The sequence below is a fragment of the Saccopteryx leptura genome, chromosome 6 (assembly GCF_036850995.1).
Source record: "Saccopteryx leptura isolate mSacLep1 chromosome 6, mSacLep1_pri_phased_curated, whole genome shotgun sequence".
Lineage (NCBI taxonomy): Eukaryota > Metazoa > Chordata > Mammalia > Chiroptera > Emballonuridae > Saccopteryx > Saccopteryx leptura.
Genome location: NC_089508.1, coordinates 37,126,578 through 37,153,229, shown reverse-complemented (window position 1 = coordinate 37,153,229; position 26,652 = coordinate 37,126,578). Strand labels below are relative to the sequence as shown.

The following is a 26,652-nucleotide window of genomic DNA, read 5'->3' as shown; positions in this document are numbered from 1 at the left end:
GTATTTTTCCAAAGCTGGAAACGGGGAGAGACAGTCAGACAGACTCCCGCATGCGCCCGACCGGGATCCACCCGGCACGCCCACCAGGGGCGACGCTCTGCCCCTCCGGGGTGTTGCTCTGTTGCGACCAGAGCCACTCTAGCGCCTGGGGCAGAGGCCAAGGAGCCATCCCCAGCGCCCGGGCTATCTTTGCTCCAATGGAGCCTCGGCTGCGGGAAGGGAAGGGAAGAGAGAGACAGAGAGGAAGGAGAGGGGGAGGGGTGGAGAAGCAGATGGGCGCTTCTCCTATGTGCCCTGGCCGGGAATCGAACCCAGGACTTCTGCACGCCAGGCCGACGCTCTACCACTAAGCCAACCGGCCAGGGCATCAAAGATATGTTTTAAACCCAACATTTACTAACTCAACAGATGAGTTTTCAAAATGAGAAAAGTAATTTTACTTTCAATTCACTGATTATATACTCAACTGATACCTTTAAAAAAATAATTTTAGAATATGTGAAGACTAAATTAAACCATTCTCAACATTTTCCCAGGACTGTTTGCTACCGGCTTGTTTTTACATGTGAGCTTTCAACATGTCTTCCCCAGGTAATACATAAAAATAATTATTTGCAACTATAACTTCTATCAAGTAAACTCCCAATGTAATATCAGTGCTTTGTTCTTCTCTTATAAGAATCATTACTGTGAGTTCGAACTCGCTGGTAAACAGAGGATGCTATTTTCATGCTGTCTTTCTTTGTAAATGTCTTCTCTATCGCTCCAGGTTTCCAGAGTAACAGCTGGGCATCTTCTCCTCCAGTTAGCAAAGAACCATCTTGCATATTCCAACAGAAAGAACGAACTGTAGCAGCGTGCCCTCCCTGAAGGCTGGTCACATGAGTCAATCCTGATGTAGTACAGCTCATTAAGTGAATAATTCCTGTGTTTGTTCCTCCAACAATAAACAGTTTGTCTAACTTTTCATGATACAGGCCCCCAACCAAATAGTCTAAAATACCTCCTTTCACATTAATTACTTCTCTAACATCCTGGATGTTCAAACGTGTAATTGGTTCATCAGTATCCAGATGATTAAGATCCCACCAACAAAATCCTTCATCATGCGTCATGCAGTATATCTGTTTATAGTCTTTCCCAGACCAACCAATATAGCTTACTGATGAAACTGAGTTACAAGTTGTAACCAGTGCATCTTCTTCATTATCAGCGCTAATATCAAATACATTCACTAGGCCATCAGTTGACCCCGAGACTACCATGTTGGGATTGCTGGGATGGAAACATACTTGAGTGATATCATCACTATGTGTTTCTGAGTATGTACCAAGTGGGTCTTTAATAGATGAATCTTGAGAATTAATTCTTGCATCCCAAAATACCAACAATGCATCATCATCAACTACTTCTGTACCAGCACAAATGACATGATCATTACAGCTGATATCAAAACTGATAAATACATTGGAAGGGTAACCCTTGAACAGCTGGACAGGTTTTTCACTGGCTAATCGAGCATCCCAACATTTTACAGTGCCATCTGTACACGATGTATATACATTGTCACAAGAATTTGCAAACTTGACTCCATTAAAAAGTCCAGGATATCCACTAAATTCTCGTAGTACATTTAACCTTTCTTTATCATATATTCTGATTAATCCATCAGAACACAGAACAGAAACCAAGCTTCCACTTTCTGCTTGTACAGTCTTTGACGTGTCTATGCCAAGCAGGTAAGCAGGCTCTTTAGTTCCTGAGGAACGTTTAACAATGTTCAGATTAGCAAATTGTTCCTCAATCTTCTCCATATCAGGAGTGGCATCCAAGGGTAGTAAAAACCTGTAACAGAAATATAAAAATTAAAATTAAATTCAGAGCTTCTCTAAAATTATAATTAAATCATGAACATTCCTTCTTAGTGCTGATATAAAACAGAGATAAAATGTATTTTAAGGTCCCCGTATGGGTCACCAAAAAAAAAAAAAAAAAAGAAAGTAAAAAAAAAAAAAAAAAAGTATTTTAATATTGTAATCATTTCCCTACCATGATGTAACTTAGTTACCTCCTTCTAAATTCACTTTTGAATATTGAATCTACCACATACACATACTTTGTGCCAGTAAGAGAATTTAAAAACATGTCTAGACACTGCTGAGTAATTTTTTGTTGCTGTTCAAATCTAATCTAATTATCTCCACTTTGGAATCATATATACCTGGTTCCAGCTGCCTTATACAACTTTAAAATCTAAACATAAATGTGTGGGCAGAAAAATATATCCACCCCCAAGGTGGTCCATGCCTTACTTCCTGGAACCTGTGAACATGTTAGGTTATATGGCAAAGAGGAACTGAGGTTGCAGATGGAATTAAGGTTGCTAATTAGCTGATTTTAAAGGGAGGAGATTATTCTAGATTATCTTGGTTGGCTCAATGTAATCACCACTACCCCTGAAAATAGGAGATGTTACTATGGAAGAAAAACACAGAAAGATATGTCACAGGTTGGACAAAGGAGGTAAGTGGGTAGCCTCTAAAACTGGAAAGGCAAGGAGACATCTTCCTTTAGTGCCGTCAGATAGAAATGCAGCCCTCAGGATTTGTCTACCGCTAAAGGCGGTAGACAGACACAGTGCTGTCACTCAAGTATGTTTTGTACTTCTGACCTCCAGAACCATAACACAATAAATCTGTGTTGTTTCAAGCCACTATGTTTGTAGTGATTTGTTACAGCAGCAACAGGAATAGAGATCCCCAGTACGGAATAGTCAAGCTGGAATGTGAACCGAGGCACTCTGGTTTAAGGGACTATGCTCTTAACCAGGGGTCCCCAAACTTTTTACACAGGGGGCCAGTTCACTGTCCCTCAGACCATTGGAGGGCCGGACTATAAAAAAAACTATGAACAAATGCCTATGCACACTGCACATATCTTATTTTAAAGTAAAAAAACAAAATGGGAACAAATACAATATTTAAAATAAAGAACAAGTAAATTTAAATAAACAAACTGACCAGTATTTCAATGGGGACTATGCTCCTCTCACTGACCACCAATGAAAGAGGTGCCCCTTCCGGAAGTGCGGTGGGGGCCGGATAAATGGCCTCAGGGGGCCGCATGCGGCCCGCGGCCCGTTGTTTCGGGACCCCTGCTCTTAACCATCACACTAGATTGCCTCTCAATGTTAGGTTGTATGTACCACAAGTACTAGGCCAGAAAAATATGCTTGCCAAGTGACTCTACCACAGATTTTTCTTTTTCATTTTTTTCTCTATAGAGACAGAGAGTCAGAAAGAGGGATAGATAGGGACAGACAGACAGGAATAGAGAGAGATGAGAAGCATCAATCATCAGTTTTTTGTTGCGACACCTTAGTTGTTCATTGATTGCTTTTTCACATGTGCCCTGACCGTAAGCCTTCAGCAGACCGAGTAACCCCTTGCTCAAGCCAGCAACCTTGGGTCCAAACTGGTGAGTTCTGCTCAAACCAGATGAGCCTGCACTCAAGCTGGCAACCTTGGGGTCTCGAACCTGGGTCCTCCGCATCCCAGTCCAACACTCTATCCACTGCGCCACCGCCTGGTCAGGCTACCACAGATTTTTCTATCTTGCTTACCCTGAATATTCTAGCCTACCTCACAAATTCATATTTTCATCCTTTTTTAAACTGAATTTATTGGGGGTGACATTATTAAATAAATTTATAGAGGTTTCAGGTAACAATTCTATCATACATCATCTGTATATGGTATTGTCACATTTTCATAAGATAAAGAGCTATTCTTTTGCTTTAGTGATTGATTTTTTCTTTTTTTTTAATAGAGACAGAGAGAGTCAAAAGAGAGGGATAGACAGGGACAGACAGACAGGAACGGAGAGAGATGAGAAGCATCAATCATCAGTTTTTTGTTGCGCCTTGCGACACCTTAGTTGTTCATTGATTGCTTTCTCATATGTGCCTTGACCGTGGGCCTTCAGTAGACCAAGTAACCCCTTGCTCGAGCCAGCGACCTTGGGTCCAAGCTGGTGAGCTTTTGCTCAAACCAGATGAGCCCGCGCTCAAGCTGGTGACCTCTGGGTCTTGAACCTGGGTCCTTCCGCATCCCAGTCCAACGCTCTATCCACTGCACCACCGCCTGGTCAGGCTTTAGTGATTGATTTTTAAGCATTTCTTTTCATCTTTAAAAGGAGAAGTGAGTACTAACTCAAGAGTTATCAGAAGGATTAACTAAAATAATGTGCTCAGCATGTCTGGCATATCATAATATATATACACTCATCAGGCATTATATAAAAATTATTAGTATTGCCTGACCAGGTGGTGGCGCAGTGGATAGAGCGTCAGACTAGGATGCGGAGGACCCAGGTTGGAAACCCCAAGGTTGTTGATTTCAGAGCCGGCTAATCTGGTTTGAGCAAGGCTCACCAGCATGAGCAAGGGGTCACTCGGTTTGCTGTAACCCCCAGGTCAAGGCATATATGAGAAAGCAATTGATGAACAACTAAGGTGCTGCAACAAAGAACTGATACGTCTCATCCTTCTCCCTTCCTGTCTGTCCTTATCTGTTCCTCTCTCTGTTCTGTCATACACACATAAAAATTACTGGTATTACCATTACCAATAACACTAAAACACATGGGGAAGAATTTGATCTATCAGAGTAGTCCCAAACAGCACAATTAAATTCAATGGGCAAAAAACATTAAAAGGCCAGATGTGGATTGAAAACAGGAATAAGCATCCTCTCCAACTTTTACTCTGAATACTTAAAATCTTACAAAAAAGTTGAACATACACACATAGCCTTTCACCTCGTAGGTCCACCAATTATTAACTTTTATTTGCTTACTCTGTCTCTTTAGATACACATACACACATTATTTTTGAGCTATGTATTTGAAAATTAATTGCAGACAAAATATCACTTCATTCCTAAATACTATGTCATAGTGCGCCTCATCAATTTCTTTTCTATGTCAATGAATTTTCTTAAAAGTCCAGGCCAGATGTCTCAAAAATACCACATATTCTGGATTTCTCTCTCTCTCTTTTTTTTTTTTGACAGAGAGTCAGTGAGAGGGACAGCTAGGGACAGACAGACAGGAAGGGAGCGAGATGAGAAGCATCATTTCTTTGTTGCAGCACCTTAGTTGTTCATTGATTGATTTCTCATATGTGCATTGACCGGGGGGCTACAGCAGAACAAGTGACCCCATGCTCAACCCAGCGACGTTGGGCTCAAGCCAGCGTCCATCAGGTCGTGTCTATGATCCCGCACTCAAGCCAGCAACCTCGCAGCTCAAGCTGGTGAGCCCACGCTCAAGCCAGATGAGCCCATGCTCAAGCCGGCGACCTCAGGATTTTGAACATGGGTCCTCTGTGTCCCAGTCCGACACTCTATCTACTGTACCACCACCTGGTCAGGCTGGATTTTTCTAATTGTTTCTTCATGGGTAGATTCCATGTTAACATTTTCAGCTGGGATACTATTTAGGTGAGACTGGGTACTTTTTATTGCATCACATCAGGGAGGCACACAATACCAAGTTTGGTCACTTGTTTAAAATAGTGACTGTCAGATCCCTCCATTTTAAATGTATACGCCTTCCTTTGCAGTTAGTAATCAAGGAGTCATATATTGAGACGGTATGAATATCCTATTTATTCTCCAACAACCATTCATCCGAAGATTTTTAGCATCCCTGGATTATCATTGCCTGATCAACGATTACACTGAGATTTGAAAAAACAATCATTTTCTTATTTTTCTTTTTTAAATTCTTTCTCCACGTGAGAGGAGGGGAGATAGAGAGACAGACTCCCTCATGCACCCAGACCAGGGATCTACCCAGCAACCCCCATCTGGGGCCATGCTGCAACTGAGTGACTTCTAGCACTGAGGCAGAGGCTTCATGGAGTCGTCCTCAGCACCTGGGGCCGATGCGCTCAAACCAATTGAGCCTTGTCTGTGGGAGGAGAAGAGTGAGAGAAAGAGAAGGGGGGGAGGGGAGGGAGAGAAGCAGATGGTTGCTTCTCCTGTGTGCCCTGCCTGACCAGGAATTGAACCTGGGACATCCACACACCAGGCTGATGCTCTACCCCTGAGCCAACCAGCCATGGGTCATTTTCTAATTCTATCACTCTTTTAACCTTATTTGGCATTCTTCTATAAAGAAAAGCTTTTTCCTTTCTTTCTTTCTTTGTATATCACTAAGAACTTATGGCTTTTAAAACTGTGTTATAATCCATCACTTTGTAGTTTTTATTGGTGCTCAAACTGTCCCTGACTTGGCCATTGGACAGTTTCTCTGTCTTTCTGATATGACCCCATGTTTGTAAGCCGTACATGAAAAAACTGTTTAGGAATAAGGTAAGTTTAAAAATGTTGAGCTTTCCTCAACATAAGTATTCAGAGACTAAACAGCCTTTTTTAAAATTCTTTTTAAGATTTATTTATTTATGTACTTATAGAGAGAGGGGGGGGAGAGAGAGAAAGGGGGTGGAGAGGAACAGGAAGAATCAACTCAGTAGCTGCTTCTCATATGAGCCTTGACCAGGCAAGCCTAGGTTTCGAACTGGTGACCTCAGCATTCCAAGTTGAATGCTTTACCCACTGCGTCACTACAGATCAAGCCTAAACAGACTTTTAACAATTATGCTGGAGTAGTCATCTCTGCAGCATAATTGTTGGTTTTCCATCAGATAGGCTAAAATGGCTTTTTTTCTTGAAGATGTCATGCTTGCTCTTACAATTACAGAAACAGCTGCCTGACATACTTTTGCTATTTTAATACTTCCTTTTTTTTTCTGCATGAGTAACTCCTTTATTTATTCAGGTCTCAGTATGTCACCTCGCAGAAACTCTTCTTGATTAACCAACATAAAGTAGCCCTGTCATTCCCTATCATAATTCCTGTTTTATTAATTAAAAAATTTTAAATGTTACCCTGGCCAGTTGGCTCAGCGGTAGAGTGTTGGCCCGGATTATGGAAGTCCCGGGTTTGATTCCCGGCCAGGGCACACAGGAGAAGCGCCCATCTGCTTCTCCACCCCTCCCCCTCTCCTTCCTCTCTGTCTCTCTCTTCCCCTCCCGCAGCCAAGGCTCCATTGGAGCAAAGTTGGCCTGGGCGCTGCGGATGGCTCCATGGGCTCTGCCTCAGGCACTAGAATGGCTCCGGTTGCAATGCAGCAATGGCCCAGATAGGCAGAGCATCGCCCCCTGATGATCTTGCCAGGTGGATCTCGGTTGGGTGCATGCGAGAGTCTGTCTCTCTGCTTCTCACTTCAGAAAAATACAAAAAAACAATAAAAAATTTTAAATGTTGTCTGACCTGTGGTGGTGCAATGGAAAAAGTGTTGACCTGGAATGTTGAGGTCGCTGGTTCAAAACCCCAGCTTGCCCATCAAGGCACATATGAAAAGCAACTACTACAAGATGATGCTTCCTGATCCTCAAAGAAACATAGAAAAAAGCATAACAGACACCAAAATACATATTGCCCAGATTTAACAGATGTTAACATTTTGTCATATTGGCTTCATTTTTTAAATGAAGCATTACAGATACAACTGCTATGATCAAAAATTTATTGAAATGACATCACGTTTATATGTATCTTTTTCTTGCAATTTGCTTTTTTCACTCCATTTTTTTGAAAACCCCTATTTTAAACTTATTACTTGACTCTTGCTTATTTCAGATCAATAAATGGTTATTGAATAAATGAATAATCGATTGAACTTCCATACATTAAGAGCTGAAGAGTTTTAGTAGAAACAGAATAAATCTAAAAGTACACTGTATGTGTCTTTGTGTTTGGAAGGGGAGCTCTGCTCATGGAAATTAGTAAAATAATGGCATTTAAATTTTTTTTAGCGAGAGAAAGAGACAGACAGGAGAGAGAAGAAAAGCATCAACTCATAGTTGCAGCACTTTACTTGTTCACTGATTGCTTTCTCATACCTGTCTTGACTGGGGGCTTCAGCTTAGCCAGGGACCCCTTGCTCAAGCCAGCGACCTTGGGCTTAAAGCCAGCAACCTCAGGGTTTTGAACCTGGGTCCTCAATGTCCCAGGTTGATGATCTACCCAATGCACCACCACTTGGTCAGGCAATTCTTTTCTTTTTTCATTTTTCTGAAGTTGGAAACGGGAAGGCAGTCAGACAGACTCCCACATGCGCCTGACCGGGATCCACCTGGCAAGATCATCAGGGGGCGATGCTCTGCCCATCTGAGGCGTCACTCTGTTGCAACCAGAGCCATTCTAGCGCCTGAGGCAGAGGCCACAGAGCCATCCTCAGCGCCCCAGCCAACTTTGCTCCAATGGAGCCTCGGCTGCGGGAAGGGAAGAGAGAGACAGAGAGGAAGGAGAGGGGGAGGGGTGGAGAAGCAGATGGGCACTTCTCCTGTGTTCCCTGGCCGGGAATCGAACCCAGGACTCCCGCACACTAGGCCGACGCTCTACCACTGAGCCAACCGGCCAGGGCCCAATTCTTTTCTTTAAGAGTATTTTAAATAAATCACAAAAAGGAAATACAGAGAAAATTTTTCATTTGTGAAGAAAAACATTAACATAATTATTTACCACAAGCTATTCCAATATATCTTTCTTTTTTAAGATTCTAGTTATTGATTTTTAGAGAGAGGTGGGGGGAAGTGGGAAGCACCAACTCACAGTTGCCTCTTGTATGTGCCTTGACTGGGTAAGCCCAGGTTTTTTGTTGTTAAAGGCTTTATTCATTTTAGAGAGGAGAGTGAGAGAGATAGAGATAGAGAGAGGGAGAGAGAAGGGAGGAGCAAGAAGCATCAACTCCCATATGTGTCTTGACCAGGCAAGCCCAGGGATTTGAACTGGTGACCTCAGCATTCCAGGTCAACGCTTTATCCACTGCGCCTCCACAGGTAAGGCAAGCCTGGGGTTTTGGACTGGAGACCTCAGCATTCTAGGTCCATGCTTAATCCACTGCACCACCACAGGTTAGGTTCCAATATATCTGAAAATGTACATTTATTTAAAAGTGTACTGCCTATACAATCCAAGAAAGAAACTGTTTTAAATTCCAGAAAAAATAACTGCCCACTCTTGAAATATTCAAATTGTGTGAGATAAAACAAAAACAAAAACAATACAATTCTCTGCTACTACCTCATATTGGATCTCTGCATATAAAAAAATTAGACTGACGAGAATTTTAAACAATAAGAAAGTATAATGTGGCTTTTAAGCTATCAGTGATTTATAAGACTATGTCTCTGACCTGTTATACCCAAGCAGGACAGTAGTACTATATACTCTTTACCTTCATTTTGTTTCCTGGAAAGTGTTTCACATTGGAACAGGCCTGTAAGACTTTAATTCAGAGGATTCTGGTCATTTATAAGACAGGCAGAGTGGGCTTCAGATAGAAGGCTACAGCAAACTAGCACTTCCAGACTGTAGCAATGGTAACAATCACAATGGTTGCCTTCATGACACACTGTTTAAATGAAGCAGAGGGATGGAGGGAAGGAAAGGAAACAAGGTATCAGGGGTAAGGTGGTTATATCTCCCAATACTGTCAAGCTATAGAGCTTATAGTCTTCCACAGATATAAACAGTAAAATAGTTTAATCTCTTACAGGGAAACATGGAAACCTCTAGCTAATGTTTAAACACATTAGTATGCAAGTGAGTCATAGTTGAAATACCACCTCAAAAGCTATATAGTTAATTCTTAATTTTACATACTAATGAATAATTCTATAATGATGAATATACTTTTACTTCTATGTATAGCCCTCATTTCAGCTTTCTTTGCATGATCCACTTCCCAGTATTCCAGAGAAGCCACAGTCTCTCTCTTCACTACATTCTCACAGGGTAACTTCATTGATATTCATGATTTCAAGCGCCACCTATATGCCAATAACCTTATCTCTCTATTTTCAAATCCATATTTCCAACTGTCTACTAGCCATTTCTCCTTGAACGTATCCCACTGCACCCCCAAATAAAACTCATTATTTATACTTCCCCACCAAACCTTCCCCTAAAAAAATGACAAAAACGTAAACCTCTCAATTTTTTCCATTTCCGTCAATAGAAACCATAACAACACTCCGATCTATCCAGTTATCTAAGCCATAACCTTGAGGCAATATCCAACTCTCCTACTATCAGTTTCCAAATCCTACTTTTGGGCTATAGGATGCTTAGGGAAGTATTAGGTTAAATCTGTTTCTGTAACTCAAATCAATATTGACAACTTCATATGGTTCAACCTAAGAAAAACATATGAAGAGAGCAAATAAGATTAACCATAATTAAAAAAAGATTAACCATAACTTTTATCTCTTTGTTTGTTAGATGCATAAAAGGAAGCTTAGTTAGCATTCTAGATCTTAATAGACTAGTGAGGGATGAGAATGTAGAGAGAGACTCATATTAATACACATGCACACATATTAAAAAGGGTGCAAAAGAAATGGACAGAAAAGAGTACTAAAGCAAAGAATACAGAGGAGAAAAGAAGAGTAATGAAGATAATCTAAAAGAGAAAGGAATGAATAAAAGGAGAGGCCTCAGTGGTAGAGCACAGACCACTGCAAAGAATGCAGTTGTCTCACTGGTAGAGCATAGACCTGGTGTGTGGATGTCCTGAGTTCGATTCCCCATCAGGGCACACAGAAGAAGCGATCATCTGCTTATCCACCCCTCCCCCTTCTCTCTCTTACTCTCCCACAGCCATGACTTGATTAGTTTGAGTGCATCGGCCCTGGGTGAGAATGGCTCTGTGGAGCCTCCCCTTCAGGCGCTAAATAGCTTGGTTGCAAACATGTCCCCAGATGGGTAGAGCATTTGGCCCCAGATGGGAGCTGCTAGGTGGATCCTGGTGAGGGCACATGACGGGGTCTATCTTTCTCCCCTCCTCTCACTTGGGGAGGGGGGAAGAAGATAACGCATGTATAAGAGTTTAGAAAGACACCCCAAAGCAAACAACACTTCAAGAGGGTTAGAATATTAAATTCCTGGTGAACTGCCATCTTGCAATACACTAGATAGGAAATGCTAACTAACCTTTTATCTGAATAATTGTCCTTCTATAGTTAAAAGTTGATTACTTAATAATAAATTCCTAAACATAAGTATGAATTCCTCTTGTGGCTTTGGCCTTAAGCAGATCCCCCCCCCCCCCATATAAACAAGGGACAAAAAGTATTAAAAGAAAATAACATACTTGCCTGACCGGTGGTGCTGCAGTGGCTAGAGTGATCACCTGGGACACCGAGGTCCCAGGTTCAAACTTCAAGGTCTCTGGCTTGAGTGTGGGCTCATCCAGCTTGAGCGCGGGCTTGCCAGCTTGCTAGCTGGCTTGAGCACAAGATCATCAACTTGATCCCATGGTCACTGGTTTGAGCCCAAAAATCACTGGCTTAAAGCCCAAGGTCACTGGCTTGGCTTGAGCCCTCTCCCTGACCTGTCAAAGCACATATGAGAAGCAATCAATGAACAAATAAGGTGCCGCAACAAAGAATTGATGCCTCTCTCTCTTTCTCAAGGAAAAAAGAAAAAGAAAATAACATGCATTTTACACCTATTTAGAAACTGATTACAAAAAGTACAATACTAAAAGTCTTCTATATATTATTTTACAAAATCAGAAATAAGCAATTATACTTAGAAATAGATATATTTCTATCTTTCAGGTATGAATATTCACCATCCCTGAAAAATTGGACAGCATAAGCATCATATACCGTTCTATTTTTTTAACTAACGAGACAATTAAAATTGGGCCAAAAAACCTGATTCCTCACAGCTAAAACTTAATATTGCCCAGTGACTATCACTAGCTATGATGATTGTGAAATGCAGAAGTCTAGCAAATGTCCCAAATGTAGGGAGATGGTTAATGGGAAAAGTAATTCAAGAACAGGCTCTAATAACTTCGCAATCTATACTTATAAGTCAACTATAATAATGCTACCACATCTATCAAATTGGGCTAGGATAATTGAGTCTCACAGAGAAGAAAACAATCATAACTGGAGTTCAACAAATGATAGGTTATGGGCTAGAAACTTCTAATTTTTTTATCTTAATCACTTAACTATATAAGGTAGATATTATTATTATCATTTTACAGAAAAAATTGCAGCTCAGAGAAACTGAGTAACTTGTCAGTAATCTTCTAGCTTCTAATGGGAGGATACAGGGAAGTCTCGTTTGAAACCCAAGCTGTAACTTCAAAACCTGTGAACCTGTGTTCATTCCAATACCATGGTATTGCTCTTCCATGTAAGTACTAAAGTATTAGTGTCAACTTCAATTAAAGTACATGTGTATTATTAGGCTTTTAGAGGAGGATTTACATGTTAATTCTACATATAAGCGGAGGAGAAAGAGAACAGGATGATTGGAAAAACAAACACCAACCTAGAAAAACACTACTATAAGCAACCATCCATTTTTCTTTTTTATTTTCCATTGCTTTGACAGAGAGAAAGAGAAAGAAAGAGGAAGGGGGATGTAGGAAGAGAAAAAGAAAGAAGCATCAACTTGTTTCACATAGCTGTTCTATCTGGTTGTGCACTTACTGGTCGCCTCTCGTAGGCGCCCTGACTGGGGGTGGGACCTACGAACTCTGGTTCATCCACTGAGCCATCAGCCAGGGCCTCTTCATTTTTCTTGTGTCCCACTTTTTTTTAAACCTTTTTATTACGGAATTTGTATGGAATAGAGAATATTAAAAGAAACCCCCATGCACCCATTATCCAGCACAAACAATTAAATCCTGCAAAAGACAGAGTAGTAGTCAGTTATACATCAAATTTTATTTGAAGGGCAATTAAGACACTCCAGTGGACAGTGTGATGAACCCCTCCAATCATCCCCCCTTCTCCCTACATAGGGCTTCAGCATAAGTTCAGAACTTGACCCCAGCTCCCAGGGCAGATTCCGATTAGCCTAAACTATTCAGTTATTTTATCCCTTGTAACCAGTAATTTGGTTTAGAAAGCTTACACTTTTGCTAATCCATGTATGTATTCCCTGCCCAACTACAATTTGTTCAGATGTAAAACACTAATTCTAAAGTGGATCCAATTCAACTGATGGAAAGAATTTCTATTCCATGTTTCTGCGATTCCACATTTTCTGACCATTTAAGTCAGATTGCAGCAGTTTTTGTTAATGCAACCAGAACCACCCTAACTAATTAGATATAATCAAATAAAGTCCCTGAGTATATAATCAAATACTGACTTAATGTAAGAGGCTCCTACAAAGAAAAATTTAGAAAACATACTTTAAAATGTTAAATTTCATTCATACTGACAACAGGGATTTTGTCTTTGTTTCCTTTAGAACATCTATTCTCACCCCCCCCCCCATTTTTTATTTGTTTTCTGTTCCAAAATAAAAGAAAAATAGGATCCTGACCTGGCGGTGGTGCAGTGGATAGAGCATCAGCCTGGGACACTGAGGATCCAGGTTCGAACCCTAAGGTCACCAGCTTGAGCACGGGCTCATCCAGCTTGAGCGCAGGCTCACCAGGTTGAGAATGGGGTGGGTGGCTGAAGTGTGGGATCACAGACATGACCCCATGTCACTGGGTTGAAGCCCAACGTCACTGGCTTGAGCAACGGGTCACTTGCTCAGCCGGAGCCCCCATCTCCGGTCAAGGCACGTATGAGAAAGCAATCAATGAACTAAGGTGCCACAACTTTGAGTTGATGTGTCTCATCTCTCTCCTTTTCTGTTTGTCCCACACTCTCACTTTTTCTCTCTCTAGCTAAAAAACAAATAAAAACAAAAAACAAAGTATACACAAAGGAATTCTCACGTCATAAAAATCTATGCTCAGTAATAACTGTGTAATTTCCTGATTCTAAAGATATCAACAACAACAACAACAACAAAAAGCCACTGAAATGATTCAGAATTTTAAAACTCAATATGAAGCTCCATCTAGCCTGACCTGTGGCGGCACAGTGGATAAAGCATCAACCTGGAATGCTGAGGTCAACAGTTCAACAGGTTTGCCTGGTGGAGGTGCATACGACAAGCAACTACTACTAAGATTTGATGTTTCTAGTTCCTCCCCCCCCTTCTCTCTCCTCTCTCTAAAATCAATATATAACATCTTAAGCTTGACCAGGCGGTGGTGCAGTGGATAGAGCGTCAGACTGGGATGTGGAGGACCCAGGTTAGAGACTCCGAGGTCGCCAGCTTGAGCACGGGCTCATGTGGTTTGAGCAAAGCTCTCAAGCTTGAGCCCAAGGTCGCTGGCTCGAGCAAGGGGTTACTCGGTCTGCTGTAGCCCCTCAGTCAAGGCAAAGGTTCCAAAACCAGTATCCTGGAACATTTGTCCTCAAGCCCCATTCTTCTAAAAAGGAGGCAACAAATAAATACTTTCAAAGATTGGCAATTTGGAAAGAATGCAGTTAAGTATTTTCAGCTTATCAAAAAATTGTCAATGTGGTACAATGAAAAAAGCAACAGGTTTAAAAAACATCCCAAGCCCAAGCCCTTGTTCTACCACAACCTAGCAAAGCCATCATTGTACAATTACCTAACCTATCTGTTTTCTCATCTTTAAAATGGGAATAAAAATTGATACAATATTGAGTGTTTATTATGACAAAATATTACATATAATGCTAAATGCTGGAGATTAAGGTGAAAAACATACTTGTAGTTTTAAGATGGGAGTTAGACATGTAAATACAGTTTATTTAGACTTTAAATTTTTATGGTCAGTTTTTTTTTACATTTTAAATGCTAAATACACGGGGGATTCATGTGGATGTATGTGTCAGACTCTAACTTGGTTATAGTCCCACAAATAAACAATTTTCTAGAAACAAAAAACAAAAAACCCCACAATTATAATATAGGGTGATAGGTACAAAAACAGAGGTAATTAGAATATGATACAGAAACACAGAAGTATGTAGAGAACACAATTCTTGACATAAAAAAAGCAATAAATATTTTAACTTTTTTTTAAAGATTTTATTTATTCATTTTAGAGAGGGTAAAGAAAGAGAGAGAAAGAAAGAGAGAGAGAGAGAGAGAGAGAGAGAAAAGGGGGAAGGAGCAGGAAGCATCAACTCCCATATGTGCCTTGACCAGGCAAGCCCAGGGTTTTGAACCAATGACCTCAGCGTGCCAGGTCGCCACTTTATCCACTGCGCCACCACAGGTCGGGCAACTTCTTTTCTAATAAATTGTCATTCAATTTGCCTTATTCATTTCATTTTATATTCCTGTTTAAGAAGACTAAAATCATATTAAGCATTTGTTCCAACCACAAAGGTGTATGAAACTAGAACTCACAAGAAAAAAAAAGAAAAATATACAAGCACACAGAGGCTAAATATCATGTTACTAAACAATGAATGAGTTAACAATGAGATCAAGAAAGAATTCAGTATATTTATTTAATTTTATTTATTGATTTTTATTTTTTAGAGAAAAGGGAGAGAGAGAGAAAGGGGGGAGAAGCGGGAAGCATCAACTCGCAGTAGTTGCTTCCTGTATGTGCCTTGAATACGAAAACCCAAGGTTTTGAACTGGCAACCCCAGCATTCCTGGTTGATGCTTTATTCATTGCACCACCACAGATCAGGAAGGAGGAAATCAAAAGATAAATCTTGAGACAAATAAAAATAAAAACACACCCCAAATCTACGGGGGAGGGGGACAGCGAAAACAATCTAAAGAGGGAAATTCACAGCCTGTAGGCCTACCTCAAGAAACAAGAAAAATCTCAGCCTGGCCTGTGGAGGCACAGTAGATAAAGCATTGACCTGTAATGCTGAGGTCGTCAGTTTGAAACCCTGGGCTTGCCTGGTCAAGGCACTTATGGGAGGTGATGCTTCCTGCTCCCTCCCCCTTCTATCTATCTATCTATCTATCTATCTATCTATCTATCTATCTATCTATCTATCTATCTATCTATCTATCTATCTATCTATCTATCTAATCTATCTAATCTATCTATCTATCTATCTATCTATCTATCTATCTATCTATCTATCTATCTATCTATCTATCTAATCTATCTATCTATGTACCTACCTACCTACCTACCTACCTACCTACCTACCTACCTATCAACATCTCTCCTCTCTAAAATAAATAATAATAAAAAAAAATCTTTTCTTTTTTTTTTTTTGGTATTTTTCTGAAGTGAGAAGCAGGGAGGTAGAGAGACAGACTCCCACATGAGCCCAACCAGGATCCATCCTGCATGCCCACTGCGGGGCGATACTCTGCCCATCTTGGAAGTCGCTCCATTGGCACCAGAGCCATTCTAGCGCCTGAGGCAGAGGCCATGGAGCCATCCTCAGCACCCAGACCAACTTTGCTCCAATGGAGCCTTGGCTGCGGGAGGGGAAGAGTGAAAGAAGCAGGAGAGGGGGAGGGGTGGAGAAGCAGATGGGCGCTTCTCCTGTGGGCCCTGGCTAGGAATTGAACCCAGAATATTTACACAGCGGGCTGATGCTCTACCACTGAGCCAACCGACTGGGGCAAATAAAATAAATCTTTTAAAAAAATAAAGAAACAAGAAAAATCTCAAATAAACAATCTAATCTTACACATAAAGGAACTAATAAAGATCAGAGTGAAAATAGAGTCTAAGCAAAATAAACAATTACAAAAGATCAATGAAACTAAGCGCTGGCTCTTTGAAAAGATAAACAAGATTGATAAATGTTTAACCACACTCATCAAGAAAAAAAGAGAGGACCCAAATAAATAAAATCAGAAATGAGAAAAGTGACAAATGACACCACAGAAATACAAAGGATTATAAGAAAGTACTATGAAAAATTAAATTCACCCTGTTACAGATTTAGGATGGTTGGAATTATAGATAGGAAAGGACTTCAAGTACTTAACATGCCAGAAATGTTTCTATGCCAAAAAGCTCATTTTATGTTATTTTTATTTTAGTTTTTTAGCAAGAGAGAGAACAGACAGGAAAGGAGAGAGATGAGAAGCATCAATTCTTTGCTGCGGCACTTTATTTGTTCATTTGAATGCTTTCTCATATGTGCCTTGACAGGGGGCTCCAGCTGAGCCAGTGACCCCTTACTCAAGCCGGCAACCCCTCGCTCAAGCTGGGGAGCCCATGCTCAAGCCGGAGACCTGGGGTTTTTGAAATTGGGTCTTCAGCACCCCAGGCCTATGATCTCTATCCATTGCGCTACTGCCTGGTCAGGCAAGCTCATTTTATTTTTTGTTTATTAAGTCAACTTAAATTAAATGCTATACTATTTAGAAGAAATGTATAGATGATCCTCAACCTCTACATCTTAATAAACCCAATGAGTTGAAAATACTGTAAAAAAAAATACTGTAATCGAAAATGCATTTTATCTATCTATTTATTTATTTATTTTTATTTTGTTTTTGTTTAGTGAGAAGAGGAGAGGCAAAGACAGATTCCTACATGTGCCCCAACCAGGATCCACCTGGCAAGCCCACTAGGGAGCAATGCTCTGCCCATCTTGGGCTCTTCCAAGAGGCATCTGAAAATGCATTTTAAAAGAATGCACTTAATACAACTAGCCTACTAAACATTGCTTAGCCTAGCCTTACTTAAATGATTCATAAAGTGTATTTCAAGTATCTAGAGGATGGGTGAGAATGTGTGCATATATATGGAATTGCCCTTTTTCTAATACTTTTCTACATCACTAAGATCTTTACTAACAATTTAAAACCTCATAATAACCCTATACATACTATATATTCATAAACTAATGAGAAAAATCAGAATAACCAGTAAAGTTGGTTTCTGACCTCAAGCATTTTTGTTCCAGTACCCGTAATATTAACTCCTACTCTATACCACCTCTATAGTAAGTACATATCACATACATTCTTAAAAGTTGGGCCCTGCCCAGTTGGCTCAATGGTAGAGCATCAGCCTGGCACCTGGATGTCCTGGGTTCAATTACCAGTCAGGGCACACAGGAGAAGCGCCCATCTACTTCTCCAACCCTCTCCCTTCCCCTCCTCTCTCTCTCTCTCTCTCTCTCTCTCTCTCTCTCTTCCCCTCCTGCAACCATGGCTCCACTGGTTTGAGCACCTTGGCCCAGAGCACTGAGAATGGCTCTGTGGAGACTCTGCCTCAGGTGCTAAAAGTATTAGCTCAGCTGCAAGCATGGCCCCAGATAGGCAGTGCATCGGCCCCAGAAGGGGTTTGCAAGGTGGATCCCAGTTGAAGTTCATGCTGGAGTCTATCTCCCTTCCTCTCACTTGGAAAAGAAGAAGAAAAAAAAGTTAGGGGTAGACCACGTTACCTGTATAAGAAGCATATATTATACTTAAAAAACAAAAAAGGAGCCTGACCAGGCGGTGGCACAGTGGATAGAGCATTGGATTGATATGCGGAGGACTCAGGTTCGAGACCCCGAGGTCGCCAGCTTGAGTGTGGGCTCATCTGGTTTGAGCAAAGTTCACCAGCTTGGACCCAAGGTTGCTGGCTCGAGCACGGGGTCACTTGGTCTACTGAAGGCCCGCGGTCAAGGTACATATGAGAAAGCAATCAATGAACAACTAAGGTGTTGCAACGAAAAACTGATGATTGATGCTTCTCATCTCTCCATTCCTGTCTGTTTATCCCTCTCTCTGACTCTCTCTCTGTCCCTGAAAAAAAATAAAAAAATAGTAAAAAAAACAAAAAAGGAAGGAGGGGGTAAGGTGTATTAGCAGAGCACTTGGAAGCAGTAGCTACTTATGTTGAATGTCGTGTGCAAGGTCAGTAGCAAACCTGAAAAATCTAATGGTAGCCACAAAAGCTCACGCACTGGAAAATAAAGAAGCTTATTATTTATTAAGCATATCTAATGCCAGCTTATCTGAAGCAAAACTGCATAGGTGAAACCTAGGAACCTGGTTATTAATATTTTGGGGAAGAGTAAAATAGGAACAGTCAGTCACATTCATTACCAGTATGTCACAGACGAAACACAACTTTGGGATTAAAAGCATGTATTAGTTTACGGTAATTTTAGAAGAAAATCTCACAGAAAATTTTTATATCAAAAATTCACAGAAATTTGTGTGTATGTTTTAAACTAACACAGAATTGGCTTTTAAACAATTTGCCAAAAAACACTCATTATAATTTGGGGAAAAGTGATGAATATTTAGTGGAAGGTATGCTAAACTGACATCTGCTACAACTTCAGTGTAATTTTAAATATCATATTCATTAATGACTGAGACTTAATGTCTTTGTAAATTAATCCTGCTTTTTAGTGAGTCTAAATATGCTATTCTTATTCACGTGAATGTTCAAGATACTGGCTGCAGTAACATATGGCATCTCATGCATTAAAAATACACTAAAATTCTTACAAAAAGCACAGCCTTTAAAGTGCAGGAATCTGTTACCAAGGAAAAGGAAAAAGGTCGGTGGGAATGATACACACCTTTTCATACAACATAAATTATCCTTTAGATGCCAGATACAACATTCCAAGTTATCTTTTAAAGAATAAAGACATTTTCTTCAATAACATCCTGAGACATCCATTTTCTCAAGTAGATCTTCTACCCCAACCTCACCTTTTAAATTAAGCCTATGAATACCCAGCTTCTTTCAGCAAGAGCAATGATCTGCTTCTGCCCCTCCAGAACAGCCAGCTGGCTAACCAGAGAGAAACCACACTCCCCCAGGCACCAGATGCTTAATTTTGAAGTTAGTAACAATGTGGAACAGTCCAATTCCTGAATTGGTACTATATGTTTACTACTAATTCCTTTTCTAATTCTGAATAGACCCTTTTAAAAATTAAGCAAATGTTCTCTTTAATAACTGCCATAAGAAAAGGGGGGAGGGCCTGACCAGTCAGTGGCGCAGTGGATAAAGCGTCGGACTGGGATGAGGAAGACCCAGGTTCGAGACCCCGAGGTCGCCAGTTTGAGCAAAGCTCACCAGCTTGGACCCAAGATCACTGGCTTGAGCAAGGGGTTACTCGGTCTGCTGAAGGCCCACGGTCAAGGCACATATCAATGAACAACTAAGGTGTCGCAACAAAAAACTGATGATTGATGCTTCTTATCTCTCTCTGTTTCTATCTGTCCCTATCTCTGACTCTCTCTCTGTAAGTAAGTAAGTAAATAAATAAATAAATAAATAAAATGAGCTTTTCTCTATCTAGACATTCAGATCCCTTTAAAAAAACAAGGCGGGGCCTGACCAGGCAGTGGCGCAGTGGGTAGAGCGTCGGACTGGGATGCGGAAAGACCCAGGTTTGAGACCCCAAGGTCACCAGTTTGAGTGCAGGCTCATCTGGTTTGAGCAAAAAGCTCACCAGTGTGGACCCAAGGTTGCTGGCTCAAGCTGGCTCAAGCTGGCTCAAGCTGGCTCAAGCTGGCTCAAGCAAGGGGTTATTCGGTCTGCTGAAGGCCCGCTGTCAAAGTGTATGTGAGAAAGCACTCAATGAACAACTAAGGTGTCGCAACAAAAAACTGATGATTGATGCTTCTCATCTCTCTCCGTTCCTGTCTGTCTGTCCCTATCTATCCCTCTCTCTGACTCTCTGTCTGTAAAAAAAAGGGGGGGGGGGAGGGAGGGATAAAAAGAAACATGGCCTATAATACAATGATAGAGCATTATAAAAGAAACAGTCCATGCATATGGTGGTATAGCTAGAAATTGATAAGTTATATCAAAACTCAATCTACTGGCCCTGGCCGGTTGGCTCTGTGGTAGAGTGTCAGCCTGGCGTGTAGAAGTCCTAGGTTCAATTCCCAGCCAGGGCACATAGAAGTGCCTATCTGCTTCTCCACCCTTCCCCCTCTCCTTTCTCTCAGTCTCTCTCTTCCTCTCCCACAGCCAAGGCTCCTTTGGAGCAAAGTTAGCCTGGTCGCTGAGGACAGCTCCATGGCCTCTGCCTAAGGCATTAGAATGGCTCCAAATGCAGCGTAGCAATGCCTCAAAGGGGCAGAGCATCACCCCCTAGTGGACATGCCGGGTGGATCCCTGTCAGGCACATGCGTCTGTCTTTCTGCCTCTCCACTTCTCACTTCAGAAAAATACCAAAAAAAAAAAAAAAAAAAAAAAAAAAATTAAATCTCAGATTCCTGAAGAATTACCCTATCCAATAATTCAAAAACAAGTCTCAAAAAGCTGATGCAACAGGCCTAGAACACACTGGATTGAGCAGATAGCATAATCCTTGTTCTCATGGAGGACAGATAGATATACAGACAACTAACTAATTCTAATAACGAAAATAGTCAATGGTAAGAATTATAAAAATAATATTGGGTAAGGCAAGAAAAATACAGCTAAAAAGGCCTTTTACATTCCATCATTAAAGGAAAGCCTCTCCTACAAGGTGACATGAGCTGAGACCAGAATGAGAAGAGGGAACAAGGAACTGGACTAAGAGCCTCCTGAGCACAGAACTAGCAAGTGGGCCCAAGCAGCTAAAGCCAAGTCAGAGAAAGAATGTGATGCACGAAATACGGTTAAATAGGTGGCTGCGGGCAGACAGGGGCTATGAACTGCTATTCTAAAACACGAAAGCAAAACAAAGCAAGTGTTGGCAAGATTGTACAGAAACTGAAACCCTGCTGGTTTGATCCCTGGTCAGGGCACATACAGGAACATATTGATGTTCCTGTTCCCGCCCCCTTCCTTTCCTCTCTCTAAAATCAATAAAATAAACATAAAAAATAAAAATAATAAATTTATGCAATGCTGGTGGTAATGTAAAATGTAGCAGCCTCTATGAGAAAGTTTGGCAGTTTCTCACAAAGTTAAATACACTCATGCAAAAAATACACTAAAAAAAACCCTGTATACTAATGTTCAGAATAGCTTACTCATAATAGCAAAAATGTTGAAACAACTCAGAAGTTTCTTAATAAATGGACAAATATATGATATATCCAATCAATGGAAGATAATTCTGCCAGAAATAAAGGAATAGCCTGACCAGGCGGTGGCGCAGTGGATAGAGCGTCGGACTGGGATGCTGAGGACCCAGGTTTGAGACCCCGAGGTCACCAGCTTGAGCGCGGGCTCATCTGGTTTGAGCAAAAAGATCACCAGCTTGGACCCAAGGTCTCTGGCTCAAGCGAGGGGTTACTCGGTCTGCTGAAGGCCCATGGTCAAGGCACATATGAGAAAGCAATCAATGAACAACTAAGATGTCGCAATGCGCAATGAAAAACTAATGATTGATCCTTTTCATCTCTCCGTTCCTGTCTGTCTGTCCCTGTCTATCCCTCACTCTGACTCTCTGTCTCTGTTAAAAAAAAAAAAAAAAGAAATAAAGTACTACAAGGTGTCTGAAACTTGGAAAGATTATGTGAAGTGAAAGAAGTCGCACATAAAAGACCACGTATATTGTATAATTCCATTCATATAAAATGTCAAGAATAGGCAATCCTGTAAAGACAAAAGATTAAAGGTTGACAGGGCAGGCAGTGAGGGGAATAGAAGGGCAAGTTGGGAGGAACTGCTAAAAATTAGTACAGAAAAGTTATGCAAGTGAGTGAACAAGGGAGTAGCATTTTTAAAGCACTGACAGAAAAACATCAGCACAAAACTCTGCAGTCAGCAAAAATACCCTTTCAAATCACAGAGTAAAAAAAAAGAATAATCATACAAGCAAAAGCTGAAAAGAATTACTGTCAGCAGATCTGCGAAACAAGAAATGTTACAGATACTCAGCCACTAGGAAGGAGTATTGGAAAGAGCACTGTAAACGGTCAACATGAGAGTAAATGTAAGATTTTTTCTTTCAAAAACTTCCTTGAGGGTTACTTCCGAGCCGAGGCAGACCAGGAAGTGTGGGAGGCCTGACGCTATGGCTAGGTTGTAGGATGTCTGGCCCAGCCCTGTACCTTGAGGGCATTTGGGAGAGGTGGGTTCCTCAGAGCCTGGTTCCACCAGTGCCCAGGAGGCCCCGCCACGGGGCATGCCATGACCCCCTCACCCCAGGCCACAGAGCAGTCCTGCAAAGCCAGGATGAAAAATCTCCCAAAGGAAGATATCCCACCCAGCTCAAATGCTAGCGCTGCACAAGGCCGCCAAAGCCACTGTGTTTGAAAATGGTATTTGAGATGAAATTGTTCCTCCTGAGGGAAATTTCTTAAAGCAAAAGAAGGAAAGAGGTACCTGCTATAGAAGCCCCGCCAGCCCAACCGGTGGTGGTACAGTGGATAGAGCATCCACCCCAATGATGAGGTCCTCGGTTCAAAACCCAGAGGTCACTGGCTTGATCTAGGATCCTCCACATGATCCCAAGGTCACTGGCTTGAGCCCTGTTCCCCTCAAGGCACGTAAGAGAAGCAATCAAAGGACAACTAAAGTGAAGCAACTATGAGCTTATGTGTCTCATCTCTCACACCTCCTCCCTCCCTGCCTATCCCTCTCTCTCTCTCTCTAAAATCAATAATAGTAATAATAAAAGAACTAAAAAAAAGCCTCCTCCGACTTTAGGCTCTAACTGAAGCGCAAGTATAAATATACGCTGCAGCTCCTTCCCACAGCTCTGATTTGCCCTGACTTATGGTGCGGCCAGGTCTGTGGGAACTCTATGGGGAGCTGGGCTCATTTCTGGGCCAAGAAGAAGAAAAAAGAAAAAAGAAAAAGGCAAGGAGTACAACAAACTGTAAGCCTGTCACCAACCTGACTTCCATGGACAGTGCTATCTACCCTGTGGGCTACTGCAGTACTCGAATATATGCCAACATGAAGTTCCAGACCAAGTGTCTGTGTACCTGTCAGATTGGAAGGTGGTATGCAACCTCAGTCTGAAATTGTTCCAGAAGATGACCCCCAAAATGCTGTTGTCAGTTCTTCTGCAAATGCCTCATGCCAAGCAGCTCAGGCCATAAGTACTACTATGGGGAAGCTAATGTTTAACCTGCTTCCTTCTGGAGTGACTTTCTTGGGTTTTCTCATGCAACCATCCACAATCTGATCCAGAGTTGTACAGGAGCTCAAAAATGTGTCAATTACCAATGGGTGACATTTGATGTGTGCCAACCTGGAGATGGCCAACTACCCCAAGGACCAACAGAGAATATGATGTAGCTTTAAGCTCTGAAACCTTCCAGAGACAGTTCTTTGATGAAGATAGAACGATCCCATTCTACAAGGATGCTTGGGTCTTCTAGAGCTTCAGCCTACAGCCTTTGTGTCTTCTTACCAAACCATGTTCCTGACACATGAGCCCTAAATAGATCATCGCCTACAGCACCTGAACTCTCCACTGCAGTGTACCCCAAGATAGTCTTCAGTCTGAACAAGAAGGGATCAGATACCTCATCATTTTCATAATGATGATTTTCCTCAAACTTAAAACTAGAATTTAGACTATATGGAAGGAGGAAGAAATTCAGAAGGAAGATGTTAAATTAACACATTCTGTTATGGAGGTTCCCATGGTTACAGTTTTCCCCGAGAAAAACTTCACCTGCTTTATTTTTAGTAATAAATTTCTTTTGAAAAAAAAAAAAAATTTCCCTAAAAAGTCTGACCTGTGGTGGCTCAGTGGATAAAGCATTGACCTGGAATGCTGACGGTCACTGGTTCAAATCCCCAGGCTTGCCCAGTCAAGGCACATACAAGAAGCAACTACTACTAGATGATGTTTCCCATTCCTCCCCTCCTTCTCTCTCTCTCTAGCTTCTCTCTAAAATCAATAAATAAAATCTTAATAACTATATATTTAAATGGCTAAAGCAAAAAACCCAGTAACTATATATTGAGGGGTTACTAAAAGTAAAATACATGACAGCAATAGTAATAGGAGGAAATGGAAAATGTTGCAAGATTCTTACAACATAAAATAGCATTATCTTATTGAAGGTAGATATTGACAAGTTAAAAACAAACATTGTAAACCTAGAGGAGCCCCGGTTGGCATGGGCCTGGCACGCAGAAGTCTCAGGTTGGATCCCAGGTCAGGCACACGTGAGAAGCGGCCGTCTGCTTCTCTTCCCCAGCCTCTCCCCCTTCTCTCCCCCTTCCCCTCTCACAGCCAGTGGCTCAACTGTTTTGAGCGTAGGTCCTGGGCGCTGAGGACAGCTCAGACAATTCAAGCGTCAGCCCCAGATGGGGGTTGCCAGGTGGATCCTGGCCCAGGTGCATGTGGGAGCCTGTCTGTATATCTCTCTTCCTCTCACTTAAAAATAAACAATAAACAAATAAATAAACAAACTTCGGGGAACCACACAAAAAAAATACTTTTTTCAAAAACAGTTTAAGAAGTAAAATTAACAAATCAATAGTAGAGATAAAATGTAATCATAAAAAAACACTCAATCCAAAAGAAGGCAAGAAAATAATAAAAAAGGAACAAAGAACTGATGAGAAAAATAGAAAACAATCTAGAAAAAACTAGCAAGCTAGTAAATTCAACCATGGCAATAATTACATTAAATATAAATGGTCTGAAACACCAAATGAAAGGCAGAAATTTTCGGATTGGGAGAAAGGGGAGAAGTAAGACCCAATTATGAGTTATCTAAAAATAAAAAGAAAAACTATTTAAATACAAAGTAGGCTAAAAGTAAGTGAATAGAAAAAGATATACCATACAAACACTAATAAGAAGAAATCTCTAATGGTTTATTAATACCAGATAAAGAATAAATCAGAATAAGGAATAAAAATTCACTTAAAATTGATCGTAGACTTAATTGTGAGAGCAAGAACTACAAAACTTCTAAGAAAAAAAACCCAGGAAAACTAAGGCCCTGGGTTAAAGATTTCTTAGAATACCAAAAGCAATCAGAAAAGAAGAAATTGATTTCATTAAAATTGAAAAATTCTGGCCCTGGCTGGATAGCTCAGTTGGTTAGAGCACAGTCCCAAAGTGCAGAAGTTGCTGGTTCGATCCCTGATCAGGACACTGACTTAAACCCTAAGGATTGTTCAAGGTTTCCCCAACTAACAGTTCTAATTCAGCCTGACCAGGTGGTGGCGCAGTGGATAGAGCATTGGACTGGGATGCGGGGGACCCAGGTTCAAGACCCTGAGGTTGCCAGCTTGAACGCTGGCTCATCTGGTTTGAGCAAAAGCTCACCAGCTTGGACCCAAGGTCGCTGGCTCGAGCAAGGGGTCACTCGGTCTGCTGAAGGCCTGCGGTCAAGGCACCTATGAGAAAGCAATCAATGAACAACTAAGGTGTCACAACAAAAAACTGATAATTAATGCTTCTCATCTCTCTCTGTTCCTGTCTGTCTGTCCCTGTCTATCCCTCTCTCTGTTCTCTCTCTCTGTCCCTGAAAAAATAAAATAAAAAAACCCCACAAAAAACAGTGTTAAATGAAATCCAAGTGGATTAACTGATAAAGACTGGAGAGATCAGTTTGGTAAATTAGGGTTACAATATTGAATTCCTCCACAAATCTATGGGGATCCTCAATCCCCTTTGGAAAATCTTTAATTACAGCTCTAAGTTCATCCTTTGTTTACAGGATGTAGGAAATCTAGGGTGACTTAGTAGGATCCTCGGAAGGTCTAATTTTGAAAGGAAAGTTTTAACAGACTTGCTTAGTGAGGTTTATGTAATAGAAAAGGAAGCTAAGATAGAGGGGAGGGGTTAGGAGGGCCCTTGGTTAGAGGAGGTGGCAGAAAGGGACATAGAGGAAGTGGAGCAGTAGGGTTAGGAGGGC

At 41.2% G+C, this 26,652-nt stretch overlaps 1 protein-coding gene and 1 pseudogene across 10 annotated transcripts in view; one reads left to right on the top strand and one right to left on the bottom strand.

The window, feature by feature from the left end:
- Positions 1–279: 279 nt before the first annotated feature.
- The window catches only part of WDR89 (WD repeat domain 89), a 46,342-nt gene continuing 19,969 nt past the window's right edge, over positions 280–26,652 (bottom strand). For 5 of the 10 annotated variants that reach the window (XM_066343368.1, XM_066343361.1, XM_066343369.1 and 2 more), the window contains exon 3: positions 282–1,845. In XM_066343368.1, the coding sequence (XP_066199465.1) occupies positions 654–1,814 (1,161 nt within the window). In that variant the 5' untranslated portion in view covers positions 1,815–1,845 and the 3' untranslated portion in view covers positions 282–653. Of the gene's footprint in view, positions 1,846–7,970; positions 8,129–9,302; positions 9,485–11,224; positions 11,465–26,652 lie in introns of those variants that run through there. The other 5 variants (XM_066343362.1, XM_066343363.1, XM_066343365.1 and 2 more) reach the window with 5 other exon arrangements.
- On the top strand, positions 23,537–24,263 carry LOC136377038 (transforming growth factor beta regulator 1 pseudogene; annotated as a pseudogene).